Raw genomic sequence first — 25,357 nt, 5'->3', positions numbered from 1 at the left:
AGGGAAGGAGAGAGGGGCTATGCAAATGGGTAGCCTTTACACAGCGAATCACTGGGGCCCGAGTGCATAGCAGAGGAAGAGCCTATTTGTGGGAAAATGAGGGGATGTGGATGTTTGTCTTCCAGACCTGATTTTCCCCCTTCTGTCTCTCCTCTCACTGTTCTCTTGTTTCTCGCCCCCCCCACACACACACTCCTCCTGTTCCTTCTGCCTCCACTCAGACACATTTGCTTATTGTGAAAAGCAGCGCCAAACCTCTCATTATTTCTTTTGCTTCTTCTCTTACACTTCATCTCCACTTTTTGTGCTCCTTCAAACAGGACCACTTCTCTACTCTCAAATCTTCTTCTCTCTCGCGCTCTCTCTCTCTCTCTCTCTCTCTCTCTCTCTCTCTCTCTCTCTCTCTTTCTGTCTCTATCCCTCCCTCTCACTGTCTGCCTTTCACTGAGAGCATTGCCCAGAGCAGAAAAGAAGGAAATGGAGAGGAGTCTTCTCCCCTTTGATTCTGTGAGGTTGGAAGATGGAGAGGGAAGAGGCTCGGCGCTCCGGCTTCCACCGCGGAACTTCAAAGCCGCTGCCTGGTGCCTCTCACTCTTTCGCTCCCTCACTCACTCTCTCACTCACTCTCTCACTCACTCGCTCACTCACTCCCTCACCCACTTGCTGGCGCCGACTCACGCCGGCCTCCCTCCAACTGGGTGACGTCAAGCCGAACGAGCTCTGACGGAGCGAGGGACAAAAGAGACAGAGGAGAGAGCGAGAAGGAGGGAGAAGCGGAGAGCTTCGTGGATTTATGCAGCCCACTCAGTCCCAGCCGGGTGCGTGCACATACTCACCCAAACACAATCACGGACACACACAAACACACACACACACACATATCAATATTCTGAAATGAGCACATACACATGTGAATACGCTGAGACACGCACACACACACACACACACACACAAACACACGCGCAGGCACAAAGGCGAGCACGTGGCACCAGCGAAAGGCAGGCTTGGCCAGCAAACGCGTCCATGGGGAGGTTGCTGATTCTGTCCAATACAGCCCTGCCTGCTGACAAAGAGACCATTCTCCACTGAGGAGGCCTGAATAAACGCTAGCTCAGTGTGTCTGTGTTTGGGACTGACTGTGTGTGTGTGTGTGTGTGTTTACAGATTCTGTGTGTTGTAGCTCAGGTTGTGTGTGTGTCTCCTCTGCAGCTGTGCTGCGAATCCTCCTGGAGCACCGCGGCAACCTCGGCGCATCGGCAGGACAGCGAGGGCTATTCATCCCCCCGCCTGGCAGAGAGCAAATCAGCTCAGGCCTCTCCACAAAGAAAGCCAACTTAGCAAGCGTGACACGGCGGATGATGGATCCTTCGCCTCTCCTCTCTCTCTCTCTCCCTCTCTCACACACTCTCTTAATCTCTCCACTTATTTTCCTCTAACCAGGCCTTTTCGACATATCATTGAAATATACCCAATACGCAGGCTCTAGTGGCGGCTAAAATATGTCCTCAAATGGCGTAGTAGAAAAGAAAGAAGAGAGAGACAGAGAAAGAGAGAGTAAGAGAGAGAGAGAGAGAGAGAGAGAGAGAGAGAGAGAGAGTAAGAGAGAGTAAGAGAGAGAGACAGGGGAAAAAAAGACTGGGTGTTGCATGTAAGGGGCAGCCGTGGCCCACTTTAGGGGCAGCCCTGGTTAGCACTCTGGACTTGTAACCGGAAGGTTGCCGGTTCGAGCCCCGACCAGTGGGCCGCGGCTGAAGTGCCCTTGAGCAAGGCACCTAACCCCTCACTGCTCCCCGAGCGCCGCCGTTGAAGCAGGCAGCTCACTGCGCCGGGATTAGTGTGTGCTTCACCTCACCTGTGTGTTCACTGTGTGCTGTTTGTGTTTCACTAATTCAGTGGGTTAAATGCAGAGACCAAATTTCCCTCACGGGATCAAAAAAGTATATATACTTATACTTATACTTACTTATGTAGCAGACGCCTCAAACCATGTGCAGGAGGTGCCTCGTACCTTCCTCTCACTTGAGCTGAAGGCCACGCGATGGCGTTTCAAAGGCAAAGGCACACATTCATCCAGTTCGCGTCAAACAGAATTTGTTTTGATGCTGTCACATGTTGGCTCCAGCACAGCAGGACAGCAAGGAGAGCAGTGTGATGGGAGCGGAGGAGAGTCAAGAGCACTGTGGGGGTTGCCAGATAGGACTCTACAGCACACTGTACCTGTCAGACGTCCACCCCAAAGCATCCTACTCACCTCTTGATTAGCGTTGGAGGAGTAGCACGGAGCCCGTTGCCAGATTCTCACAGGTGAAATGAGAAACATCCCAGAGAGCAGTAAGGAGTTTTCTTGGCTTGACCTCAACAATTCAGGGTTAATCGGACATCTCCTCCATCAGCAGGGCTGCACTAACTCTCATTTCCCTCTCATTAGTTATTGCCGTCCGGCAAAGCTATTTGTTTACCCCTTAAAAACGATCGGCTCCACCATTTGCATAATGTGAGCAATAATAAAGCACTTCATCAAACACTCCTGCACAAAAAGGACACACATTTGACCTGTGAAAGTTAAAACAACTGACTTCATCAGGCTGAGATGACCTTAACAACGTTCAGATCTTCAGAGGATTTAAGTTTCATGGACTTTACAGCACTGGGATTTCACACCTATTCACATTCTGCAAAACGGTTCCCTATCTCATCCCTGTTCCTCGTGAACAGCGGCTTAGTGTCCACTGCAAACCATCTGAGTCTGTGGCTTTGCCTCAGTCTGGCTAAGCAGTCATGTGCATGTTGTGTGGGTGCCCCCACCTGGTGGGCTTGAGTTACTGCAGCTCAATGTATCCCATGATTCCCACCTACTAAGATCACTATTTTTTTTCTTTTTCTTTTCTAATTCCAGTTTACTGCGATCACGGTGAGACTAATGAATTTAATCAGCTGCTGATTATGGCTCCTTTCAAGGCAAAGATCTATCCATTGTGTCCTCTGTAGGGGTCCTCGTTAAATCGGAATTTGAAAATCTACAGACACCACTCAGAAACTGGACTGAAAAGAGAGCCCTTACTAGCCATTCCTGATAAATCATATTTTTAAATAATAAATTATCAATCACTATTGTAGTTGATGAACCAAAAATAATCTGAATTGATTGGTTGCTATCTGTGCCCTGAGATATGAATATATTTCAGAGTGAAATGAAGAGGTAAAAAAACATAACATTTGCCATTATAATCCACCTCATTTGACAGCATGTGAGTCAAGAGTGAGGAATTTTCCAGGAATATGGTCAAGGTTCCATCTCAGGATTTGACCTTCACACCTGCTGTTTTTTTTTTTTTTGTGTGTGTGTTTTTCCCTCCAAGTGGGCACAAGGACACGGGCTGGGTGAAAAAAAAACACCCTCTCCACACTAAGGGGCCCAAGGTTAACGGAACACCTACTGCAGGCTAATGATACCATTGAAACATCCAGCAATGAGGGAGGAGGTCAAGCTGAAAAACCAGGTCACAGGGAAATGTTTGTGTGTCTGTGTATGTGGATAGGGGGCAGGTGGAACAGATGTCTCACACACACACACACACACACACACACACACACACACACAGCATAATCTATTGTCCCAGGGGAGGCCTCATCTAACGGAGCGTCACCTGAGCAGAGGGCTTGGTAACCAGTGGTGGCCACACCACCTGAGGCCCTGGGCCCAAACCAGCCCATTTCACCATTACAACACAGCAAATGGCAGAGTAAACCTGAGGCCCTGAAACTGAGTGAGGCAACTGTGAATCTGAACTTGTGTTTAAAGCTACAGAACACACTAAAGCTGGTCACATTTGCTTTCACATTTGTCCACATGCCGTGCAGGAAAATTCAGAAGCTCAAAATGGTGTCAGGTTATTCTTCACTGTGTCCGTGTGGCTGTGGAGCTAATTTTTTTGGGAGTGTTTTGTGTTTGACACCATCCAGAGTAGGACAACAAAAGCAAGAGTAAGACTCCAGTGAGTGAGACTCAAGGGTTTGCCACAGATGCTCGACTGTGCTGTGAGCTTTCAATTGAGACAATGAACAGATTTAATGTGGTTTGGGAAAAAGAAAATGCTGTGGTCTGCTGTTGTTTTAGTTCTAGGGGAAACAACCTTGGAGATGCCAAGAGAAAGTTAAAAAGAAAATGGAGGCCACAGCGATTCTCTGGAGCAGAACAAATACCCTTTTTTTCGATTGTGCCGGATCGATAGGCCAGATTGAATGGGTGCTCACTGCTACCTCGGCTTCCCGTAACTCTCCTCACCTGGCACTCACTGGGACATGGCTGGACAGACTCTTAAGCTGATGAGCTGAGCACTCAAATACCAACACGGATTAGACAGAGCACAAGACTTACGAAAACATACACACACATGCTCTCTTATAGTCACTGGTACACACAACAAACATCCATTAACATCACTTCTGGTGAAACACATAAACATCTGTGTCACAAACACAAAGACCATTCAGGAAAATGCCTTTCACATTTACTGTACAGGCACAAAAGTTGGTACTGTATTCCGACATATTATGATTTGTGTATACATACATATTATGATTTGTGTCAGTTTAAGGCCCGTCTTTTGCCCAAACCTTATGCATTTCTAAAGAATGCATTTTGCATTCAATTTACATGTGTGGATGCCTGTGTTTGATCTGTATTGTCTTAGCTGGCCATGGCCAAAGATCCCCAACACCCGCTCATGCATAAAGTGACCATTTGCTCCTTGTTCTGGCCCCTCTACTGAGAGATAACTCAGTCCTGGGCCTACTTGATGTCTTGTGGTGAGATAGGCCAACCTCATTATCATACAGTATTGCTCTGTAAATATGTGATGTGAATAATACATTCATGTTTGGTCTTGAATTAATACTTGTAACGTGGGCAACAGTCTGATCATAGTTTCGTTACAATTGAATGTATCTGTGCATAGTTCTAGACTAGGAATTACACTGTAGCATAAAGTTATGATATCCACCTGGGCCACACCCACCCACCTCAGACAACAAAGGCTCTGATGAGTCGGGGGTAGCCCAAGTGAATGATAAAAGTGGAGGCTCTTGTCCTCCTCGTCTCTTCTTTCTCCTTTTCCATCTCCACTCTCCTCTTGAGCCAGGCCCTTGTGGCCTGGTCTTCTGCCTCTCTCCCCCTCTTCCTCTCTCTCTGTCTCCCTTTGTCTATCTCTCTCTCCATTTCCTCTATTTTTGGATTTGTATTGTTTTATCTGGTGTATCTGTAAATTCATAACTTGTTAACTGGTTAAGTTTATCTGTGTGTTTTGATAAGCTTCCTTTGTTCCTTTGGTTGTTACTTTGTTACAGTAGACCATGTGAGTTTACTTGTACATCCAACTGAAGTGATATTGGTTACATTTACCTTTAAGGCTTAATGCCTAATAAATTGTTAATTTGCCTACCAATCGGATAACTTTAATTCTTGTACTGTGCCATGCCATTCTCCTCCATAGCTGATAAGCTAGTTACTTGGTAATTGATTGGTGATACAAATTATTAATCAAATGAACTCAGATTAACGAGTATATGTAATAATATCATTGCCATTTAACTCTTCACACTATTTGTCCACACAAGCTCCTTCAAGTGAGGATATAGATCGATGTCTCTGTTTCCGAGGCTATATATATAATTTCTGAGCGTCTTACATCAGTAACAGTGACAATTGTATCACCTTGATGACAAATACTCCACCCTGATGGGTATGTGTGCATGTGTGTGTGTGTGTGTGTGTGTGTCTGTGTGTGCCTGTGTTGTGTATGTGAGTTTGTTTGTTGTGTACATGCATGTGTGTTGTGTGTGGGGAGGTGGCCAGGTGATGAACTCACTAAACTGTGCTTTCAGCAGTGTGAGGTGGCCATGCATGGCCCTACGCTGTATCTCAGACACACCTGCTCTGACTTCACACAGCTGGGGCTGCCACTCATCCCCCCTCTGACCAGACGTCACCGCACACACCCTGCAGGGACCCACTGTCCTCAGGGGTGGGGTGGGGGAGGGTGGCGGACACCACCATTTAATCTGCCACAGAGCGGCCGGTTGAAGCGGGTCACGGTCCGAGGCCACACTTTTGGCCGGCGGGGTCAGAGGTCGCCATCTCTATCACATCTGATCAATCGGAGGAGTCGAAGCGACAGAGTGAACATGAAAGGTGCGGTGTGTCGTGACAACCCGAGCGATCGAAGCTGGGTCAATCGCGATCAGTGTCAGCGTCACCCATAACCGGCCGTGAGGAAGCGCTCGTAGCAGCTCGGACAGGGGACTGGGGATGTGTGTATATAGTCAATTTACTCATCGCCGCCCGGCCCTGCCGTCAGCAGCACTGCTGGTAAACAGTCACGACATGACAAATTGTTACGCTGCAGAAAGAGATGGAGGCCAGAGACCCAAGACACAGCAGGTGTAAAACAACACAAAGCTTATTGGAGTACAAACTAAACTGAAATAGTATCAAATACCATCAAATATTAGTTCCTACCAGCCACAAAAATATAAACAGTAGCTAGCTGACACTGAGTAAATAATATGATATAATAATACATGGCCAGTGTAATGGCCAACAATTTGGACAAATACCATTGGTAACTGTATACTGTAGAGAGGAGGTATTTCCTTATACGGTAAGGTAGTTATTTCCTAAAATGGTGGAACAACTTTGCGCCTAACAGCATTCGCCATCGAGCAGTTTTGTACAAGTAGCTTGGAGCATCACGCATGTTTTCTGCCTTGTGTTATTCCCTGTCTTCATGTCTCCAGGAATCAGCTTGAATATTTCAGATCACCTTTCCTTGCCAGAGAGTCCTGGAGCCTTGTGTAAGTAATGCACACTTCTTAGGCATGCATACTTATGAGGCTCTGTGTGTAGGCTGTGTGTGCTGGGTCACGGCTCTGTGTGGGTATGCTGGAGAGTATTAGCACTTGCTGGAGTGCAATGCGGAAAGTCCTACTGGTGTGGCATCGACTACTGGAAGCGTAAACGGAACGCAAAGTTTGTGCAGAAAACAGGCCATGGAGTTGGGCCAATTTCATATGTCCTATTGTCTGCACAGTAGCACTTTCGGTGCTCAATTCTTGTTATGATGTTCAAGAGTGTTGATGTGTGTATGAGTGTGCAGAGTGCAAACAAATCAATAAGACTTTGTCTTCTATATTGATCACACACACAGTTGAAAGTCCTGATCATTGGCAATATATTTTGCAACAAAACTGTCTACCTTTGAACTGTATTGTTAGCATGGGAGAGAGGAACTAAGCTGTAAACATCGGCAGAGTGGACGGATCATCCAGCAGTCGTTTATAATGACTTACTCTGACCTTAGCAACCGTAGAAGCTGCATCTTGCAGCTGGATCAAGCACAGAGGTCATCACCTCAGCACAGCTTGTTAGCCTCTCCACCTCCTCCTCCCTTCTCTAGCTAAACTGACCCTTGACCAATTTCTGCATCTCTGCTGTTTGGTCAATTATGAGTCACTGTGATGACGGAACATTCACTGACCATCACTGACCATTTTTTTAATTTTTTTTCATTGGCAAGCCAAAACAGAATGACAGAATTCAGCCTGTGGTGCCAGAGAGACTGTGAAAGCCTTTGATTTTGCATACAAGTATGTGCAAATGTGTAAGTGCGTGTGGATGAGCCTGATATAGAACTTGCTGTGCACCTCATCACTGGTTGACAAGCACAAACAATATTCATATGAGCAGTTGTTTTTTCACGCGTGTGCTTTATAGTAAGATGTCCCAGGGGTGTGATCATATTAGCGACTCATTTGTCAGCGACTATCGACACTTGTGAATGGGAAAATCTATCAGGGAAGACATGGAGATGAAAGGGAGGTTTGTCGATAATGAAAAAAAGTACCAGGGGAGGGCTGTTACCTGAGGCATCATGTCAGATGGGTGTTTTAGCATGCAGATATAGACATTCACACACACACACACACGCACCACACACACACACACTCACACACACACACACACACACACACACACACACAAACACACACACACACACACACACACACACACACACACACACACACACACACGTACACTTGATGAGGCACTTCACAAGAACGTGTAAATAAATCCTTGCATGAAAATGAACCGAGGGGAAAAAAGTATTGCATTGTATTCACTACTGCAGTGTGCACACAAGTGGAAAGGAAAGCATGGAAATGCACGCAGCTCTCCATTTTGCCAGCTGATTAGCAGGGAGTGAATGAGAGGCAAATGACTAGAGAGGTGAGCATGTCATATCAGGCATGACTAGGGGCACAGAGTGGCCATGCCGACTGCATGCAGATGAAGGGATGATGCTGGAATCAATTCAACATCACTGGGCTTCTGAAGAGCTGAACTAAACTACAAATGGGATGTAAAAAATAAATAAATAAGTAAATAAATATATACATGAGAGAGCCACTCAGAAGTTAATTCGTTGCTTTTTCTCCCATCCCCCACTTGACTCTCTGCTCGTGGCTCTCATGGAGGATGGGGAGGAATGCCTGGGAGCTGCTGCTGCCAGGCCGAGGACACTGAACGGGGAACGGAGGAAATCGGGCTGTCGGGTCTCAGCCAGGCCGGACCATATAAGGCCGACGCGAGCGAGGAGATGAGAAGTGCGTGAGCACTTCCGCCGTCCTGCTTGCCGGCCATGCCCTGGGCCAATCAGACATCCTGACTCCAATGACCCCCGACTCCGATGACCCCCCCCCACTTGCAGTGAACTCATCTATCACTTAGTCTCAGCGTGCTGTCCCAGACAAATGCACGAACATGCAAACATGCTTGTTTGGTTGCAACTTCTTGATAACAGTACAACCGCATACTATTTTTTTTGTTTTTCTTCTGCACACCACAAGCCCAAAGTCATTTGTATGGATCTTTTTTCCAGACAGTACCAATTGTGTGCACGGTGTGTACTGTGGAAACCAGCAGTCAGTACATTTTGCTGGATATCTCATTGTGCTGCACTTTCATCCAATTGGCTTATGTGGGCTTTCAGTAAAGCGAGGCTGAGTAGACAACGATAGCATTATCATTTGTTGCATCAGTATTTCTTTAAGCCCATCTTACATGAGGAATTGGTGCCATCTATTTTGTTGAATGACCCCATATAATTCCACGTACTAAAGAGGAGAGTTAGGAAGCACTACAAGCAACATGGCTACAAATGCAGCGATGCCAGCAATACAAAAAAAAAACCCTCCTTTCTGTCTCCAGCTGGAGAGAATGGGAGGGATTCTGGGGTGTGCTAAGGACAGCGGCAGACTGGGAGACGCAGAGGAAAGTGCTTTTCTGTGTTGTTGGAACAATAAAGGAGCCAGGTCATCGTTCCTGCTGCGTCCGATGCCCCAAGGGCCTGCCAGGGCTGGGATGTGCCGCCCTCACCCCGGAGATGCCCGCCACATTAAAGCCTCGGCCTTGCACGCCACCCAAGACCTCGGAGGACGGGGCATTCACAGAGCAGCTTGACTCACTGAGACGCACGTGGAAAATGAGCCCGGCTGGCCATGACATATTTGCACAATGCATGCATGCCTCTCGCTCTTGTACTGCTTTATATAGTAAATGGGGGACCAGATTTATTAATTAATTTATTTCCTCAACATCTCCTGCTTAAAGAATTCAAATTAAATTGAGACTACTGCTGGCTGCCGCTGTGGCATCCTGGGAAATGGTGTACGTGAGACTTGTTTCTCCCATGGCACTAAAGCAAATGGCCGACGATAGCAACGACACAATAGACACACGTGAATGTTCTGATGTGTCGTGTGTCGTGTTCAAGGGAGGAGAAACTCTAGTTCTCCATTTATTCCACTCACAGCGCGCACACACACACACACTCCAGGGAAACAAGACCCCTGCATTCCTTGTTTGCATTCACCGACAACCCACTTTCAGCTCGTTATCCAATCAGTGGGAGTAAATGAATCACTAATTAGGGCATCCATAATGGCCACTGGGAGAGACGCGAGCGAGAGAGGGAGGAGGAGGGAGGAGGATGGGAGGGGGGTTTCGCAGGTGAGGGAGAATAAATCACAGCTGGCAGTGCCCAGGAACCCACAGCAGCCGGGCAGCCAAATTGCCCATTTGACCTTTCCCACTGATGTGGAACTTATTGTCATTGTAAACTTCGGGAGGGATTTCTTTTCACTACTACTGGTATGATTTTACAGCACACCGCCAACAACTATCTATCATCAGCTATCTTTATGTATGATCAAAAAAGTAGACTGATTCGTGGTAGCGTAAGTTAGCGGTTTCCATCCGACTGATTTGGGATATGACCCTAGTTTGTATCACCTTGGCGTTACCCTGCCTGCAAAAGATACGCAAACTCTAACACACCCGTGGTAAAAGTCCACTGCATTTTTGCCTACCGTCGGCAACGTGACTTGTGATGTGTGTTTCTGTGTTTGTGTGTGCATGACTGGCTCAGTGAGACGGGATTGCATACGCATCCCCTGTCTTTCCCCCACGCATGTCTGACTCGCCATAATGTCCAGCAGCTCGGCTTCACGCTTGGTGCACGCATACACAAATAGACGCTAATACTGCGGCTCTTGCACACGACTATTTTAACATCGCGGTCCATATGCTCACGCACATAAATTACAAATGTATGTAAATGAATTAAGCATCAAGTCAAAAAGGGTGCAGAGGAGAAGGATGGGTGCAGTGATGGGGGGATAGAAAGAGAGAAAGGAGATTGGTCACAGAGGATCCTTTCACAATGCCCATCGAATGCCTTTAAGACACAAACAGCGAAGTGAATGCCAGGCCAAGCATTGAGTACACAGCACAGCCAAAATATTTTTCAGACCAATAGATAGTGCGCTGCACTGCGTTGCACTCTCTCTGTGTGTGTCTCTCTCTCTCTCTCTCTCTCTCTCTCTCTCTCTCTCTCTCTCTCTCTCTCACTCTCTCTGTGTCTTTCTCTCTCTCTCTCTCTCTCACTCTCTCTGTGTCTTTCTCTCTCTCTCTCTCTCTCTCTCTCTCTGTGGACCATTGCATTTGGAGAGGAGAAGGCATTACTTCCAGCTGACAGAAAGCTGTTTACAAAACCTCAATCTTAGCCAGGGCCCTGCGCATCTCCCGTTGTTCTCCTCAAAGCAGGCCAGAACAAAGCCAATCAATCACTGTTATTTTCACCGCTGTGGGGGTCGAGGGGGAGAGCACGGAGATGCAACATGGTGAGGTTTTCACTGGCCTGTAAGCCGCCCAACACATGTCCACTCAACGTAGCCAGGAGAGCAGTGTAAGAACAATTTCCTTTCTGTAAACGCACTCAGAGAAGAAGAACAGTAAAGATCGGGGAGGGAGAAATAAACGCCATATAGAGAACTGCATCTCTCTCTGTCACAGCACGGACAGACACATTTATGGGGACAGGCCAGCCAAGTGACAAAGGTGGTTATGTAAACAATCATGACTGCATTAAATGCATCAAGCATAACACAACTATTATATCTACCAAAAATTCATTTTCAGTTAATATATTTATATTTGACAATACAATGTGTGCATTTCTGCATGCATGTGTGTAAGCAGATACTGTATGTAAGTCAGTAAGCATAAGCGTGGCGTTAGAGTACTGAAACCTGCACACAGGCCTCATGATATAAACAACCCTTTTGCTAATCACAATAGGAACCTGGCAGACCATCCTCATGTCAATATATGTGACTCTGGTCCAGTGGCTTCTTATACAAAAAAGAGGCCAAGCACTTATGACATAAAAGAACTCAATCAGGCCAAGTAGACTACTGCATGCGTACATTTAGGCTAAGTGGTCAGACATCGCTGACCTAAGCGAGGACGTAAAAAGCAGACACGGGCCTCGGAGACAGAGAGACGTGCCCAGCTGCCCACCCTGAGGCCACTGAGGAGACATCATCACACAACGCTGGGCCACAACCAGAGGAGCTGTTGATACAATATTGACACGGCATTAATGTCCGTCTCAATGGGGAGAGCCGCAGACAGTAAGTCGAGCGAGGGCCAGATCGCGTGAAGACTGACCAGACCTGCCGTGTATGGGCCCCGAGTGGCCAACTGCGGATGAAAAACATGCACAGGCCTATTTGTCTGTGTGCATTACTCTCAGACAGTGGGGCATTCATTCCAACCACACATCCATCCACACACATACACATACACTTACACAAGAGGCTGGGGGCAGATAAATCATACACACCAACTTACTATTCCTTTCTCTCTCTCGCTCTCTCCTTCTCTCTGACACACATACTGTATACAAAATGTCCTGCAGCTGGACAGCTTTTGAAGCATTCTATATAATACAGTATATGGCACCCATGATGAGATCTGAATGGTAGGCCTCCTTACAGTCAAATAACTGACATAGAAGTGCAGAAAAGAAGATGTCTCACAATCCCTCAGTGTGTTTCTGTAAAGCTAAAATTACAGTCATTACTCTTTTTTTCAGTGATGAAGCTTCCTAGGGCTACTTTGTTTGGGGCTGTTTTGAGTTCCTGATGCGGTTTTGAAAATGGAGCAGAACACAGCCTATTTTATAATCTATTCAGTCCTTTCAGTGTCATTCTGAAAACCAGCCAACCTTCACATCTGGATCATTTTTCTGACCAAAAGTGCTTCATTGGAAACCTCTGAGAGATTGTTTTGAGAGGACAAATCATCCTCAACTCAAAGACTCAATGCAGCTCTGGCGGCTTGTTTTTATTCGCCCTATTGTCTGCTATGGCTGGTCAGGTCCATAATTTGATGTGAAGAAATGGCATCAATAGATACTGTGAGAGCACTCCAAAAACAAACACAAGCAAACACAGATACTCAGGCGCACACACACACACAAACACACACACACACACACACACACACACACACACACACACACACACACACACACACACACACACACACACACACACACACACACACACACACACACACAAACCACTCTCTACAGTATTCTCTTTCATAGTGGGGTAGCCACTGTTACAGCTGCTTTGACTCCATGGAGCCCAGCCATAAAGTAACACTATGCACTAGCATCACTCCATGCGACTCTGCTGATGCCGATGCTGATGACGGTGGAATCCAAACCCCATTCGGCGAGACAACTGCTCAGGAGTAAATGAGATTCCTCCTCAGCATACTGCTAATAATACTTCTTGGTAAATATCCCAGATAGCATGCATCTCCATCTCCCTCTCTCGCTCTGTATTTGTGTCCACAGTACGCACCTCTTTCTCTCTCCATCTACATCTCATGAAACCCATTGACTTTCCTCTCAAGTATTCATCTCTGATATAATAAAACATGTATGAAGCATATTTAACATTTAAAGGTGCAGCCAGGGCTTTCGCAGGAAGTAGCATTTGTTTGTGTTTATGTTTATGTTTATGTTTAAATGTATTAGTGGACGCTTTTGTGCAGGAAAAACATATATTATATTACAGAGAAATGTTGTTTGTTTCCAGTTTTCGGAGCCAGGGCTGCCTACAGAGACCGGATTTTACGTACGCAACTTGAAATCACGTAAAATCCCCGACTGCACCTTTAACATTAACAGTGTTACTCTTTGATCACTTATTCATAAGCGCAATATACACATCATCCTGTTCAGTATAGTCCCATTCAGTAGAGTCCGTCTGGAGCTGAGTGGGTTGGCTCATGCATTTGCATGCTCAAAGGCCTTGGAAAAGCCTCATGGTGAGTGTGCCCTGCTTCTGCTCTGACCTGAGGTGGCATAAATATGCATGACCTGGGAAAGCAGGAAGTAATAGCTGAACACACACACACACACACACACACACACACACATGCAGAAACACACATACAGTGCACACACAAACCCCTCACCTCTCCCCATCGTCTCTCCTCTCCTCATCGTACAGGGGCAAGGGTTCACTGGCAGTTCACATGGATATCACCCATGCATTCCCACTACACTGCTCTTTCTAGGGGTTGAGAGGAGTTAGAGTTTGTGTGTGTGTGTGTTTGTGTGTGTGTCAATACGTGCACCCCTGTGGGACTGTTTGTGTTTGAGTTTGCGTTTGTGTGTGTGTGTGTGTGTGTGTGTGTGTGTGTGTGTGTGTGTGTGTGTGTGTGTGTGTGTGTGTGTGTGTGTGTTAATCAACATGTGGACCCATTTTGGGCTGTTTGTGTGTGTGTAAGAGAGTGTTTATGCGCATGTGTTTTCTATTGAACAGAAGTGTTGCTAGTACACTCACTCAGACCTCCATACACACAAAAAGCTCTTTTCGAGTCACCCAACCCAGCCTCCTTCAATCCACTGACTCAACTGGCCATCGTTATGGACAAAGCGGATCGGTGGCACAGAATACATTAACATATACCGAACCTTTGTGCCACTGCTGAACAGCATGGCCACTCCAGGGTCTCTCATTTATTGACCAGCCGTTGAGCTGTTTGCACGGGCGTCCCTGATGCCGCGAGCCTCCTCTGGGGGCCCTAATGATGGCACACACGCTCTCCCTTTGTGCATGGTTTGCATGAGAAAGTAGCCGCGTTTCACTGAAATATTAGTCGGATCCCCATTTCTCTCTATCCCTGTTCTCCTGACTTGTCTCTCTCTCAGGCTTATCATTGGTGCTGTGGAGGGAAAATAGGGAGAAGAGACATCCTCTCAGCCGCCACCACCACCAAAACACTGTCTTTTGCTTTCTCTCCCCCGTTTGGTCTCTTCCCCTCTCTTGCGTTTAAGAGATCTGCCATGCTGTGCCTTCTTCCTCTTTTTTTATTACGCTCCAGAGTTCTGTTTCTCCTCAGGGCTATTAAGACCACAGCAAATCAGAAACACTCTGCTGTAGTTTGGAAATTATCATTTCTCCCCCGACTGTGCTTAATGGCAGCATTACTACAATTATGTTTAAAGATACAAAGCTCCTGCATTTATGTCTACCATTAGCTATGTTCTCATATAAAGAGTCTAATATATAAACTGAGCTGAGGGGAGACATGTTTGGTTCTAGGTCATTAAAAACTTTTTTATTACCTAACTTAGGTCCACCTAAAACAGCAAACATCTCAGAAACCCCAAAACTTAGCTGACTCCTTAATCAAAGGCACAGTCTCTATTATCTAATTGGCTTTTTCTTGTCTTATTCTCTACACACACACACACACAAAAAAACACTATTAGGGCTGCTGAACTGTGCTGTACATCTTCACTTTTAAGGCTGCTCTACTACTGCATTCAAGTCATTTCTCCTACACCACAGCAGCCTCAAAGCAAGGCTCACTAGAGCCCCCTGGTGGCTCTGAAAGGAACATACTGTCTCCCAACACCACTTGCCAGGCTTCCGTTTTACTGTAGCTCTTGGGTCCAATCTGCCTGATTGCACTGCAGCACTTCTCCCTACTCTGCTGCAGTGAACAGAGACACCCTGGGCAGCACCACCCCCTCGTCCAGTCCATCCCTCAGGAGCCCCCACTTGCTCATTCAGTTTCGCTGGACAGCCGACCACCTCGGGTGCATCTCATTACTTGATCTGATCTCCTCGGCCCCTTTCCCACCGCATCCCCCCTCAGCAGGGCAGCTCCCTCTGCGTGACGTGGATGTAATGCCTTTGCCATGTTCAGAAAGGAGGCCCCGAAATGTATTATTAAACGATGCAGGCGGACATGGTCACGGAAAACGGAGGCTCTGCCACGCTTCCCTGCTTGGCTTGGGGGGGGGGGGGGGGTGAGCAAGTCCAGACAAGCGCAACGGGAGATCAAAGACATGGCTCACTGGTCTTTCAGTTGAGTCCTCTATTTCAGTGTGTGGTCAAGGATGTGCTTGTAACTGGACATGTTCTGGCCTGTCCAGACACTGTCAGACTTGAAATGGTCTGGGTCACGACACCGACTTTTATTTAAAAAGAGCACCTCAAAAAAAGCTGTGGTGGTACAAAGATTGAAAACTGGAATGTGTATTTGTGTACCGTACATTGTGAAATTTGATGGTTGCAGAACCAAATGTCATCCTTTCAGCATGAACAGGTCACTGGAAGAGCTTCTTCAACGCTCATGCACGCTGAAAATCTGTAAGTGTCTTACATAAGGGATTTTCCTTACCTTTCGATGTTCTAAATTCTTGAGCTCAGAAATATATTTCATTTAAAAAACAGAAAGTGTCAGAGTAATATGAAATGGAGTATGATAAATGCAGCGTGTTCATTCCATTTCTGTGAGTGAGTGGGGCGCTGTGTACATATATATATGAGTATGTGTGTGTGTGTGTGTGTGTGTGTGTGTGTGCATGTGTGTGTGTGTGTGTTCATCAGAAAAAAATGAGCAAAAACACCAAAGCAGTTTGAGCTTCTTTTTCATCTCATCATTTTGTATCATTGCCTGTGATAGGTCTTACATACTCTAGCAGATGGCAAGCTGACACCTCACTACTTCAGTAGACCTCAGCCTTTTTTCCCTATAATATAAAATGCCTCCAGTTTTAACTTAAGCAGTGAGGAGCCTGAATCCTTCAAGCTGAATCATCAGTGTCACGTCGGTGTGCATGAATGAACAGAACAGCAGTCAAGGGAGAGACCAAATGTTCTAAGATACTTTGGAGTTTGATTGTTTGGATGCAGGATTTTGTAGGAGCTTAAGTGAACACAGGTTTGAGAAGTTTTGCCTGAGGGTAAGCACTTCCACTACTTCCCTCGATGTCCCTTTAGAGTGTGAAAATACAGATCTGGTGTGTCTGATAAGGTTGTGAGGGTGTGGAGCCACAAATCCAGGGAAAAGGAGACAGAGAGAGAGAAAGAGAGAGAGAGAGAGAGAGAGAGAGAGAGAGAGAGAGAGAGAGGATGGGTGTGTTCGTGTGTCCATGTGCGTGTGTGTAGGTGTGTGTGTGTGTATGTTTCTATACCTGTGAGTGTGCATGTGTGTGTGTGTGTGTGTGTGTGTGTGTGTGAGAAAGAGACAGAGAGAAAGAGACAGAGAGTGTGTGAGAGAAGAGAAACTGAAAGCGAGAACAGAGCTTTGACTCACCGTCGCTGCAGAGTGGTCCTCCGTACGACGTCATGCTGCAGTCACAGGTGAAGCCCTCCCACTGCTGAAGACACACGCCCTGGTTAGCACAGGAGTCCTCCTGACACGTGGTGCTGGGGCCTGCACATGCAGACAGACAGGACAGAGAGACAGAGAGAGATAGAGAGAGATAGAGAGAGGGAAAAGGAGAGGGGGAGGAAAAAAAGAGAGGGAAATAGAACAGGGTGGGAGAAATATATATTTACTTTGCTTCAAATTTCTGTTCTGTATTATATTGCATTGTGCTTGTATTGCACATATTGCTCTGTTGCTCGGGGTTTAAAAGAATGTTTATGTTTATGTTAGCTGAGTTTACTCTACTGGTGAGAAATTCAGTCATTCGCCCGTTTCATTTTGAACTGTGTTCAATGACTTTGAATGAGACAGCAGAAGAGATGGGAGATTCAAAAAGACTTTCATTGTTGAACAATAACAGCGCCAGTCCATACACCACAAACAGCTATGGCGAACATACACATAAACAAGGAGGCCATTTACCCAGCAGTTCACAACGTTAAGGTGTGTGTCTTTAACTTAGCCACATCCATTACCAGAATAGCTTAATCGAGCTCGCATGCCATCACAGCAAATGCAGGTGTACAGTATGTGTGTGCTTTTTTTTCCCTTTCTTTTTGTCTTCCTTTTCTTCCAGTGGAGTTCAAGCACAATGGTATCTCACATCCACTCATGGAAACAAAGCCACACGAAAGGATCAGACGACACACTCATTCACACACACAAAGAGAACAGAATTTACACACACATTGCAGAAAAGAATAGTGGGAGAACAACCACTGAGTACTCATGCAGCTTTTCTGGGACAACAGAAAAACACAACAAAAGTTTAACACTGGTTTCTAAGAGCATCACCTTTATACAAACGTTTAAGCTGCATTTATAACTTGTTTATGGCACTTTTAGATTTGTTTTATTCCTAGTCTATGCTCTATAGTCTGAGATAACTAGTCCCGACACAAAGAGGGAAGGAAATCCTTGAGTGTTTTGATTTTTAAAACTGACCCATAGTCCAGAGATCAATGAGAATACGGAAGGTCTCACCATTAGGCTAAAAGAGAGAAAGAGGTAAGTATTTGATCTCCTTTTGGAAAAAAAAACGTTGTCAGTGAGATTGTAGAGAGTGAGAGAGAGAGAGATAGAGAGAGGAAAAAGAAAGATATTAGATTCAATACCACAGTTTTTGGGAATGTATGTGTTAAGTGACCATATACATACTGTCTGTAAGTAGATGTGTGTGTGTGCGGGTGTGTGTGTGTTTGTGTGTGTGTGTCTTTGCATGTCAAAGAACGCAAAAGAGAAAGAGAGTGGGAGAGAACAAAAGGCAGATAATGCGTTTACGTCTGTTTATGACAAGTTAGATGTCTGTCAGTCAGTCTGTTCATCTGTCCTTTGCCAATGAGAAAATGCCAGTGGAATGAGAGGGAGTTAGTATGGAAGTTCACTGCCCTAATTACATTACACTATACAATATCACAGCTATTATATTTAAAAAGATACTATGATGACTTATCATTATCATCAATATTAATATGTTTATTATCTTTGTTAAGGGTTATGTATTATCTGGGAGTTTAAACAGGCATGTTTAGCAGTAGCCTAGTTACCACTATACTCATCAGATCCAGTACATTAGTTTAAAGTGTTTTATTATTCTGTATTTAAATCACTGCATAGTGGGGTTGCAAAACTTATTTTTGCAATATGCAGTATCATCATGCAAAGAAACATTAAAACAGTTTATGTGAATAAATTAATACATTTTATGTTCAAGTCTAGTTATAATATAAAATTATTATATAAAGTTTAACTGATTTAATTTCCATTTAAATGATAATTTAACAGTTAGCAGCAGGTTACCTATATAATATTTGATGTTTATTAATCAAGGCTCTGGTTTAATAGTCACATATATTCATTTAAAAGAGAGCATGCAGCTGGTAATTTCCTACAGGGGGGAGAATGAGCCATGTAAACAAGCATGCGTTCAAAGAATGGCAGATGTGGAGAAAGTGAGAGAGAGAGAGAGAGAGAAAAGAAAGAGAGAGTGATTAACACTGAGTGAAGTTGAATGGCTGAACTGAAGTGAGACGTATGACACAGGTGATGGCAGGACTGCAATCAAATCTGCCCCACGTTCGGTGAAACAAGCCACGCCACCCGCGGTATGCTGTGTGCTTGTGTGTGGGGGGTGGGTGGGTGGGTGTTGCAGGGGGCGCTCAACCCGTATGAGGCGAAGAACGTTCGAAGCCGCCGTTGAGCTTTGGGCGGTGAGGTTTACGGTGATGGCTATGGTGACAGGGGGAGAGGATGCAAAGGGACGTTTAAGAAGGATGGGAGAGGGGGGGGGGGGGGGTGACAGGGTTGGGGGGTCAGACTCTATTACAAACAAACAAAGCTATCTACCTTGCAAGTCAGCTTTCATCAATGCAACTTTGTCAGCAAAAAAACAACAAAAAAAGGAAAAGGCAAGAAATACACCAGATGTTAGTAAAGCAGTTCAAATGTTAGCGGCTGTATTTATACCACAGACACAAAGGCTGGAGGAGACATAGAGACAGATGAGACAGGGGGAACTTGGGAGATGAGAGAAAAGCAAACAGAGAAAGCAAGAGAGAGAGAGAGAGAGAAAAGTGAGAGATGGAGGAAGAGTGTGATAGAGAGGGAGAGGTGATGAAAGCAAAAGCCAGGGTTTGGAAAAAAAAGAGGACAAAGGATGTAGTCGTGTAGTAATGATGTAGAGCCATGGGCCATGTGTGTGTGACTTCCCTCCTGTGGGGTAGAAACCTTGCAAATAACATACATAACACAATCAAACAAAAACATTTGTGTATTCACACACACACACACACACACACACACTCACACACACCCCTCCTCCCCTTTTCATATCTTGATTGGCACCCAGATAGAACTTGCACTTTCCATGGCTTTTAACGTTTGCCACGGTAACAAACGGATGACTCAGAGGACTCCGATTGAATGCTTGAGGACACAGAGCAATGCAAGGATTTGCGCACTGTCTCCTTGTGTAACCGCCAGAGCGGCAGGGCAGTTGAATATGACGTGTAAAATCAAACCACAGTAAGGGGGGGGGGAAAGGGAAAACACAGACTAAATCAAATATTTATTTCTGCATGAGGCGTAAACATTATACTGGCCAAATGGATTCCGTGGACGCAACAAAAAAATAAGGCCATCCATTATTCACGAGGCTTGCTCCTGGCAAACAGTTGGCTCTACAGAGCATGCATTTAACGGGAGCGAAGGGGTTTGGAGGGGTTGAGGGGGGTGGGGGTTTGAGAAATAACTCTAACAATACACATAATCCCGCTAGTGTAATCTGATTATGGTAAACTGGAAAGCAAGTGGTGGAGATAGACGAGCAGTGGCGGCTCCTGAGCATCCTGAAAGGCTCGCAGCCTGGAGGGCTGTTCTATTACACCCCGGGCTACTGGGGCTAACGCATGTGTGTGTGTGTGTCTGAGTGTGTGTCTGAGTGTGTCTGTGTTTGTGTGTCCTTCTTTGTGTATTTGAGTGTGTGTGTTTGAGTGTGTGTGTGTGTGTGTGTGTGTGTGTGTGTGTGTGTATCTGTGTGTGTGTGTGTGTGTGTGTGTATTCATGTATCTACTGTATGTGTGTGTCCTTGTTCACTAGTTTGTTTGTGTGTGTGTGTGTGTATTTATGTATGTATGTGTGTGTGTCCTTGTTCACTAGTTTGTTTGTGTGTGTGTGTGTGTGTGTGTGTGTGTGTGCGCATGGTTATGTATTTTTCTCAAGAGCCCATGTATTTGGTTGCTTACACAGATAATAACAGGAGTAAGCAAATAGGGCATGCCATGGAGTACATAGCTAATCATTTCCAGTGCATCCAGCAAATGGTACGTAACATCTTTTTACATCCAATTTGAAGTTCTGTTGCTATAATAGAGAAAATAGGGTTCACATTGTGAAAGACAGAAAGTGTTGCACAGAAGCTATTTCCTTTATTTTTTCCCCACATTATGCATGAGTGGAGATACAATTTTGTCCAAAAACACATGAATAGACAACTCTAATTCAGATCCACTGCAACAACTAAAGGTTTGATGTCAAGGACAAACCAGGCAAACATGTTATGTCCTACAAGGACTAAAAAGGCAAACCAATGGGACTGCTTAGTCTTCAGATGCCATGCTGCCAGTTCTTCCTGCTCCCTTTCACAGGTGAAGCTGCAACCTTAGGGAACAGCTGTCATGTACAGACATGCTCAAAAGCCACCCTCCCCCCCCCCACCACCCCAGGTGGAGCTCACCTTCACAGCCCCTCTCAATAGTGCCCACGCAGGCCAGGGCATCGGACATGAGGTCGGGGAGCCGTCCGTTCAGGTCCACAGAGGCCAGGCAGCCCTGGAAGCCCTCTTTGGCATGGACCAGCTTGGGCAGCTCCTTGTACATCTCCTTGGCAACGCCACCGATGTACAAGTCACCTGCACACAGACAAGAGGAGGAGCAGGTGAGGTGAGGTGCGTGGGTCAGCATGAACGTTAGCTAGTGGATGAGCGGGAGGGCCCCAAGCACTGGCGTAGCTGTCCGCAGTCTATCCAGTGAAGCAACGGGGCTCAGAGGCTGACGTCGGGCCCATGTACGAAGATGATATTTTATTGATTTACTACTGTAGGAAGGCCAACTCATATCTATCTATCTGCCTTTCATATCATCAAAATGAGCCATTATTTTAAGACAAAAGAATTACATTGTGTTACTGTATTTACAGTATATTTGTCTTGGAAGTTGAATTGTTTAATAGAGTACTAAAGTGTGACATCACGTTTCCGTAGCAACCAATTTTCTGTTCTACACAAACCAAATTAACAATGTGAAATACTATGCCAGTTTTATAGAAAAGGATTTTTTTATTTTTTTTTTGCAAATTGACAAGCAGTTTGCCTCTCCGATGATTGAAGCAATTATTGAGAATAGATCGTCTTCATTTTTTATTAAAAAAACTGAAACTAACATGGTGTAAACCGCTGTTGACATAATGCAATGCTTCCTGAATGCAAACATCAGACAAAGTCTCATAGCCTACTTGCCGATTTTTGTTCATGTTTGTAAATAAATTCCAAAAAAAATACTAAAAAGTGTCCAAAGCCACCCTGGTTGACAGTAATAACGTTATGTAATCAGAACAGATTAGGCAAATTTACTGTTACGTTACAAACTATATCTTTCATACTAGCGCAAAGTTTTCATTTAATACAGTACCCCGGAATAATACATAAAAGCCTCCACATGTTTCGATCTAGTGATTTTCAACTCTTGAAATTGATTTATTCTCGTTTTAAAAGAAAGAACACAGCGAAGCAATGGAAAATGCCATCTCTTCATCATTCTTTAAAACAGAAAATCTGGTTGCCAGGACAACGTGACATTTTCACTTTAGTACTCTATTACAGAAGGTGTTGTAACTATTGTAAATGTAAGTAGTAAACATCCTGATGAATTAGTGATACTGTGTGTAGGGCCTATATGTAACAAATCTGATTTATCATGTTATCCAACCCGACACTGAGCTGAACCGAGGTACATTTTGTGACAGCATGATGTATGTGAAGAACACTCTATTTCTATAATTAATTATTGCAAACACAAAGTACTTAAGGTCAAAAAACATCTAATTCTGTCTTGACCAGGTGTGCAGATGGTAGGGGGTTACTGGGGGTAAAGCTCCTAGTTACGTTAACATGATATGAGCAGAGAACATTATGCAGCTATTCAAGACTCCAAACTAGCCTATTATGGCTAAAATAGTCAATCAATATGTTTAATATACTGTCTCATTTGGTAGTCCTACAATTACATCTCTCTTGTGCCCCTGATCTTAACCTGGCACAATTCTGAGCAGTGTGAGGTGGAACCCCACCTCAGGGTGTCAGTATAGTCTCTGTAACATCAGAATGCATCAAAGCCATAGACCTACAGCTCTGGAGCGCACGTAACACCACTGCCCCCTTGTGGACTAGCACTCAAGTCCCAGCACACTGCTACTGTTATTAGAGGAATGTACATATTTGACTGGGAGGGATGCTGACTATAGAATGGATTAGCCTATAATCTGGTATGGATAGCTCTCCAAGAATAATTGCATTCCACTTCAGGGATGCAGGACAAACATGGAGACGTCTAAAAGGAAGTGGGGATTTATTTTCTCTCTTTATTGCCTATCCATTTGGAAGGATGTCCGCTACATTCCAGAAGGGTAAACAAATCACTTCCAGTGGCTTCTAGTCAGGCTGTCTAATAAGAGAGCCGTAATTCCTGCCTTCTCAAAATGCTGATAAACAAACCATCTGGACGGTCTGGCCTTGGCTTGGAGTTATAGCCTGCTAGGTTCTGTTACCTTTCAGATCCAGGTTCTTGGCCCCACTGGTGGTCTGGGTGGTGATTTTGGTGTCAATCTTGACCGTGTGCAAGTTATTGGTGTCTCGGGAGATCATGACGTTGTGCCAGTGGTTGTCATTGAGCGGCTTGTTGGAGTTTCCCTTGATGAGATGCGCACCATTACCCAGGTCTGACACATAGTGCAGGTAGCTGGACACAAGAGCAGAACGCACACATACACTTAATAAACAAGTGAAATACCTACCGTACATATAAGCCCAGTGTTGCTAACGCTGCTAAAAGACTCCAAATGGTACAGACTCCAAGTGTTTACCCCTCAGCTCTGAGCCAAGCTACAGTTTTAGCTACAAGCTACAGGGGTATTATCCATGTAGGTTCTGACTCTAGATCAGCAGACTACAGGGATCAGGTTCTGACTCTAGATCAGCAGACTACAGTTGGGGATTAGGTTCTGACTCTAGATCAGCAGACTACAGGGATCAGGTTCTGACTCTAGATCAGCAGACTACAGTTGGGGATTAGGTTCTGACTCTAGATCAGCAGACTACAGTTGGGGATTAGGTTCTGACTCTAGATCAGCAGACTACAGTTGGGTATTAGGTTCTGACTCTAGATCAGCAGACTCTGGCCAGACATCACCCAACATCAGGCAAGGCAAAGTGGGTCTGGTTGTAGTCCCACTGAGTCACTGAGTCATTAGGTAAAGAGAGGCTATTTCAATATTGGAAAGATCACCGCGACACAATCAAATGTCACAGAGCATGGCGAATCTATTTTCTTCAGATGAAATGCGACCAATTACCTTTGGGCTAAATCATCTGTGCTGCATTAATGTCTTTTAAAGCGATTATCTTATGACCCACGCCTCAAAATTGATTGCCCTGGGTGGGGAAAATGAAAAAAGAACCATCCTCTGTTTAAAAAAAAAAAAGTTATTTTCATTTCAGGTAATCAGTACACCCACATAATACCTTTACACAAAAATGGGTTAAGTGCAGTTTTTCCTCTTGGAGAATTGTGGATATCAAAAACACGGTGAGATTCATTTCCTTTTTATATTGGGTACTGTCCTTCAGGCATTCCATACAGAATGCATCTAACAAAAACACAGGCCTCCTGTGCACAAAAACAGACCTACTGAAGCAAAAATATTGTACCTGAACATAATTCACAGTCACCCTGTTTTTCACACTTTTCCCAACAATGAAGTTAAGCATTTTTTCCAAAAGGCAGCAAGAGCTTTATGTTGCATGGGAAGCAGTAGGGGGCATATGGCTAAGGTACAGATCGTTGGTTCTCTCTGGGTAAGAGCCACTAAAACTGACCGATGGGCACAATCAGGCTATTTAGCTGTGGAGTGCCTATGGGTTTGTGCTCTACAGTGCAGCTCAATCGCTTAGCTACATCCCCTTGAGTGTGCTAGCTCAGGGTCGGTACTCGCAATGCATCTAGCAGTGTAAACATTAAGCTGGCTTTATTGTCTGGAATCAGACCTTTAAGTTCATGCATGGGGAAACAAACAGTGATTAAAAAAACATTTCTTTAAGGGATCAGGATTAGGCCTAAGAATCAAAATGATTTTTGGTAACATTTTACTAGATTTGTCACTTGTGGTATTATATTGTGAAACTTATATTTCATTTCATATATAGTATATATGCATGCAGTACTAAGGATATTCTTGCCATATGTCCTGCCATTGAGATTTTTAATGCACATTCAGAGTGACTCTCAGGACCTTAACAGAAATCACACAAATATCAGCTCCATTCCATTTGTCATTGTGATTGTTGAGGACTGGGAGGACTGACTTATTAAACACATATGTATAACACTTTGATGTGTCTATCATTGCTTAAATCACAATATATGTGAAGCTACTAACACAGGA

The 25,357-nt window shown here is 45.0% G+C and overlaps 1 protein-coding gene across 2 annotated transcripts in view; it reads right to left on the bottom strand.

Moving 5' to 3' along the window:
• The window catches only part of LOC143123790 (neurexin-1a-like), a 262,633-nt gene that overhangs the window by 117,525 nt on the left and 119,751 nt on the right, over positions 1–25,357 (bottom strand). The window contains exons 14-17 of one of the 2 annotated variants that reach the window (XM_076285071.1): positions 23,465–23,655; positions 21,378–21,551; positions 19,490–19,516; positions 17,030–17,149 (exon numbers count right to left, since the gene is read on the bottom strand). In XM_076285071.1, coding sequence (XP_076141186.1) covers positions 17,030–17,149; positions 19,490–19,516; positions 21,378–21,551; positions 23,465–23,655 — 512 coding nt within the window. The remainder of the gene's footprint in view (positions 1–17,029; positions 17,150–19,489; positions 19,517–21,377; positions 21,552–23,464; positions 23,656–25,357) is intronic. The other variant, XM_076285072.1, reaches the window with a different exon arrangement.

Source organism: Alosa pseudoharengus, unplaced genomic scaffold, assembly GCF_046254945.1.
Source record: "Alosa pseudoharengus isolate Yale_2024_CS ecotype anadromous, Long Island Sound unplaced genomic scaffold, YU_APseudo_1.1 YU_APseudo_1.1_scf_15, whole genome shotgun sequence".
Taxonomy (NCBI): Eukaryota; Metazoa; Chordata; class Actinopteri; order Clupeiformes; family Clupeidae; genus Alosa; species Alosa pseudoharengus.
This window is presented reverse-complemented; position numbering and strand designations above follow the sequence as displayed.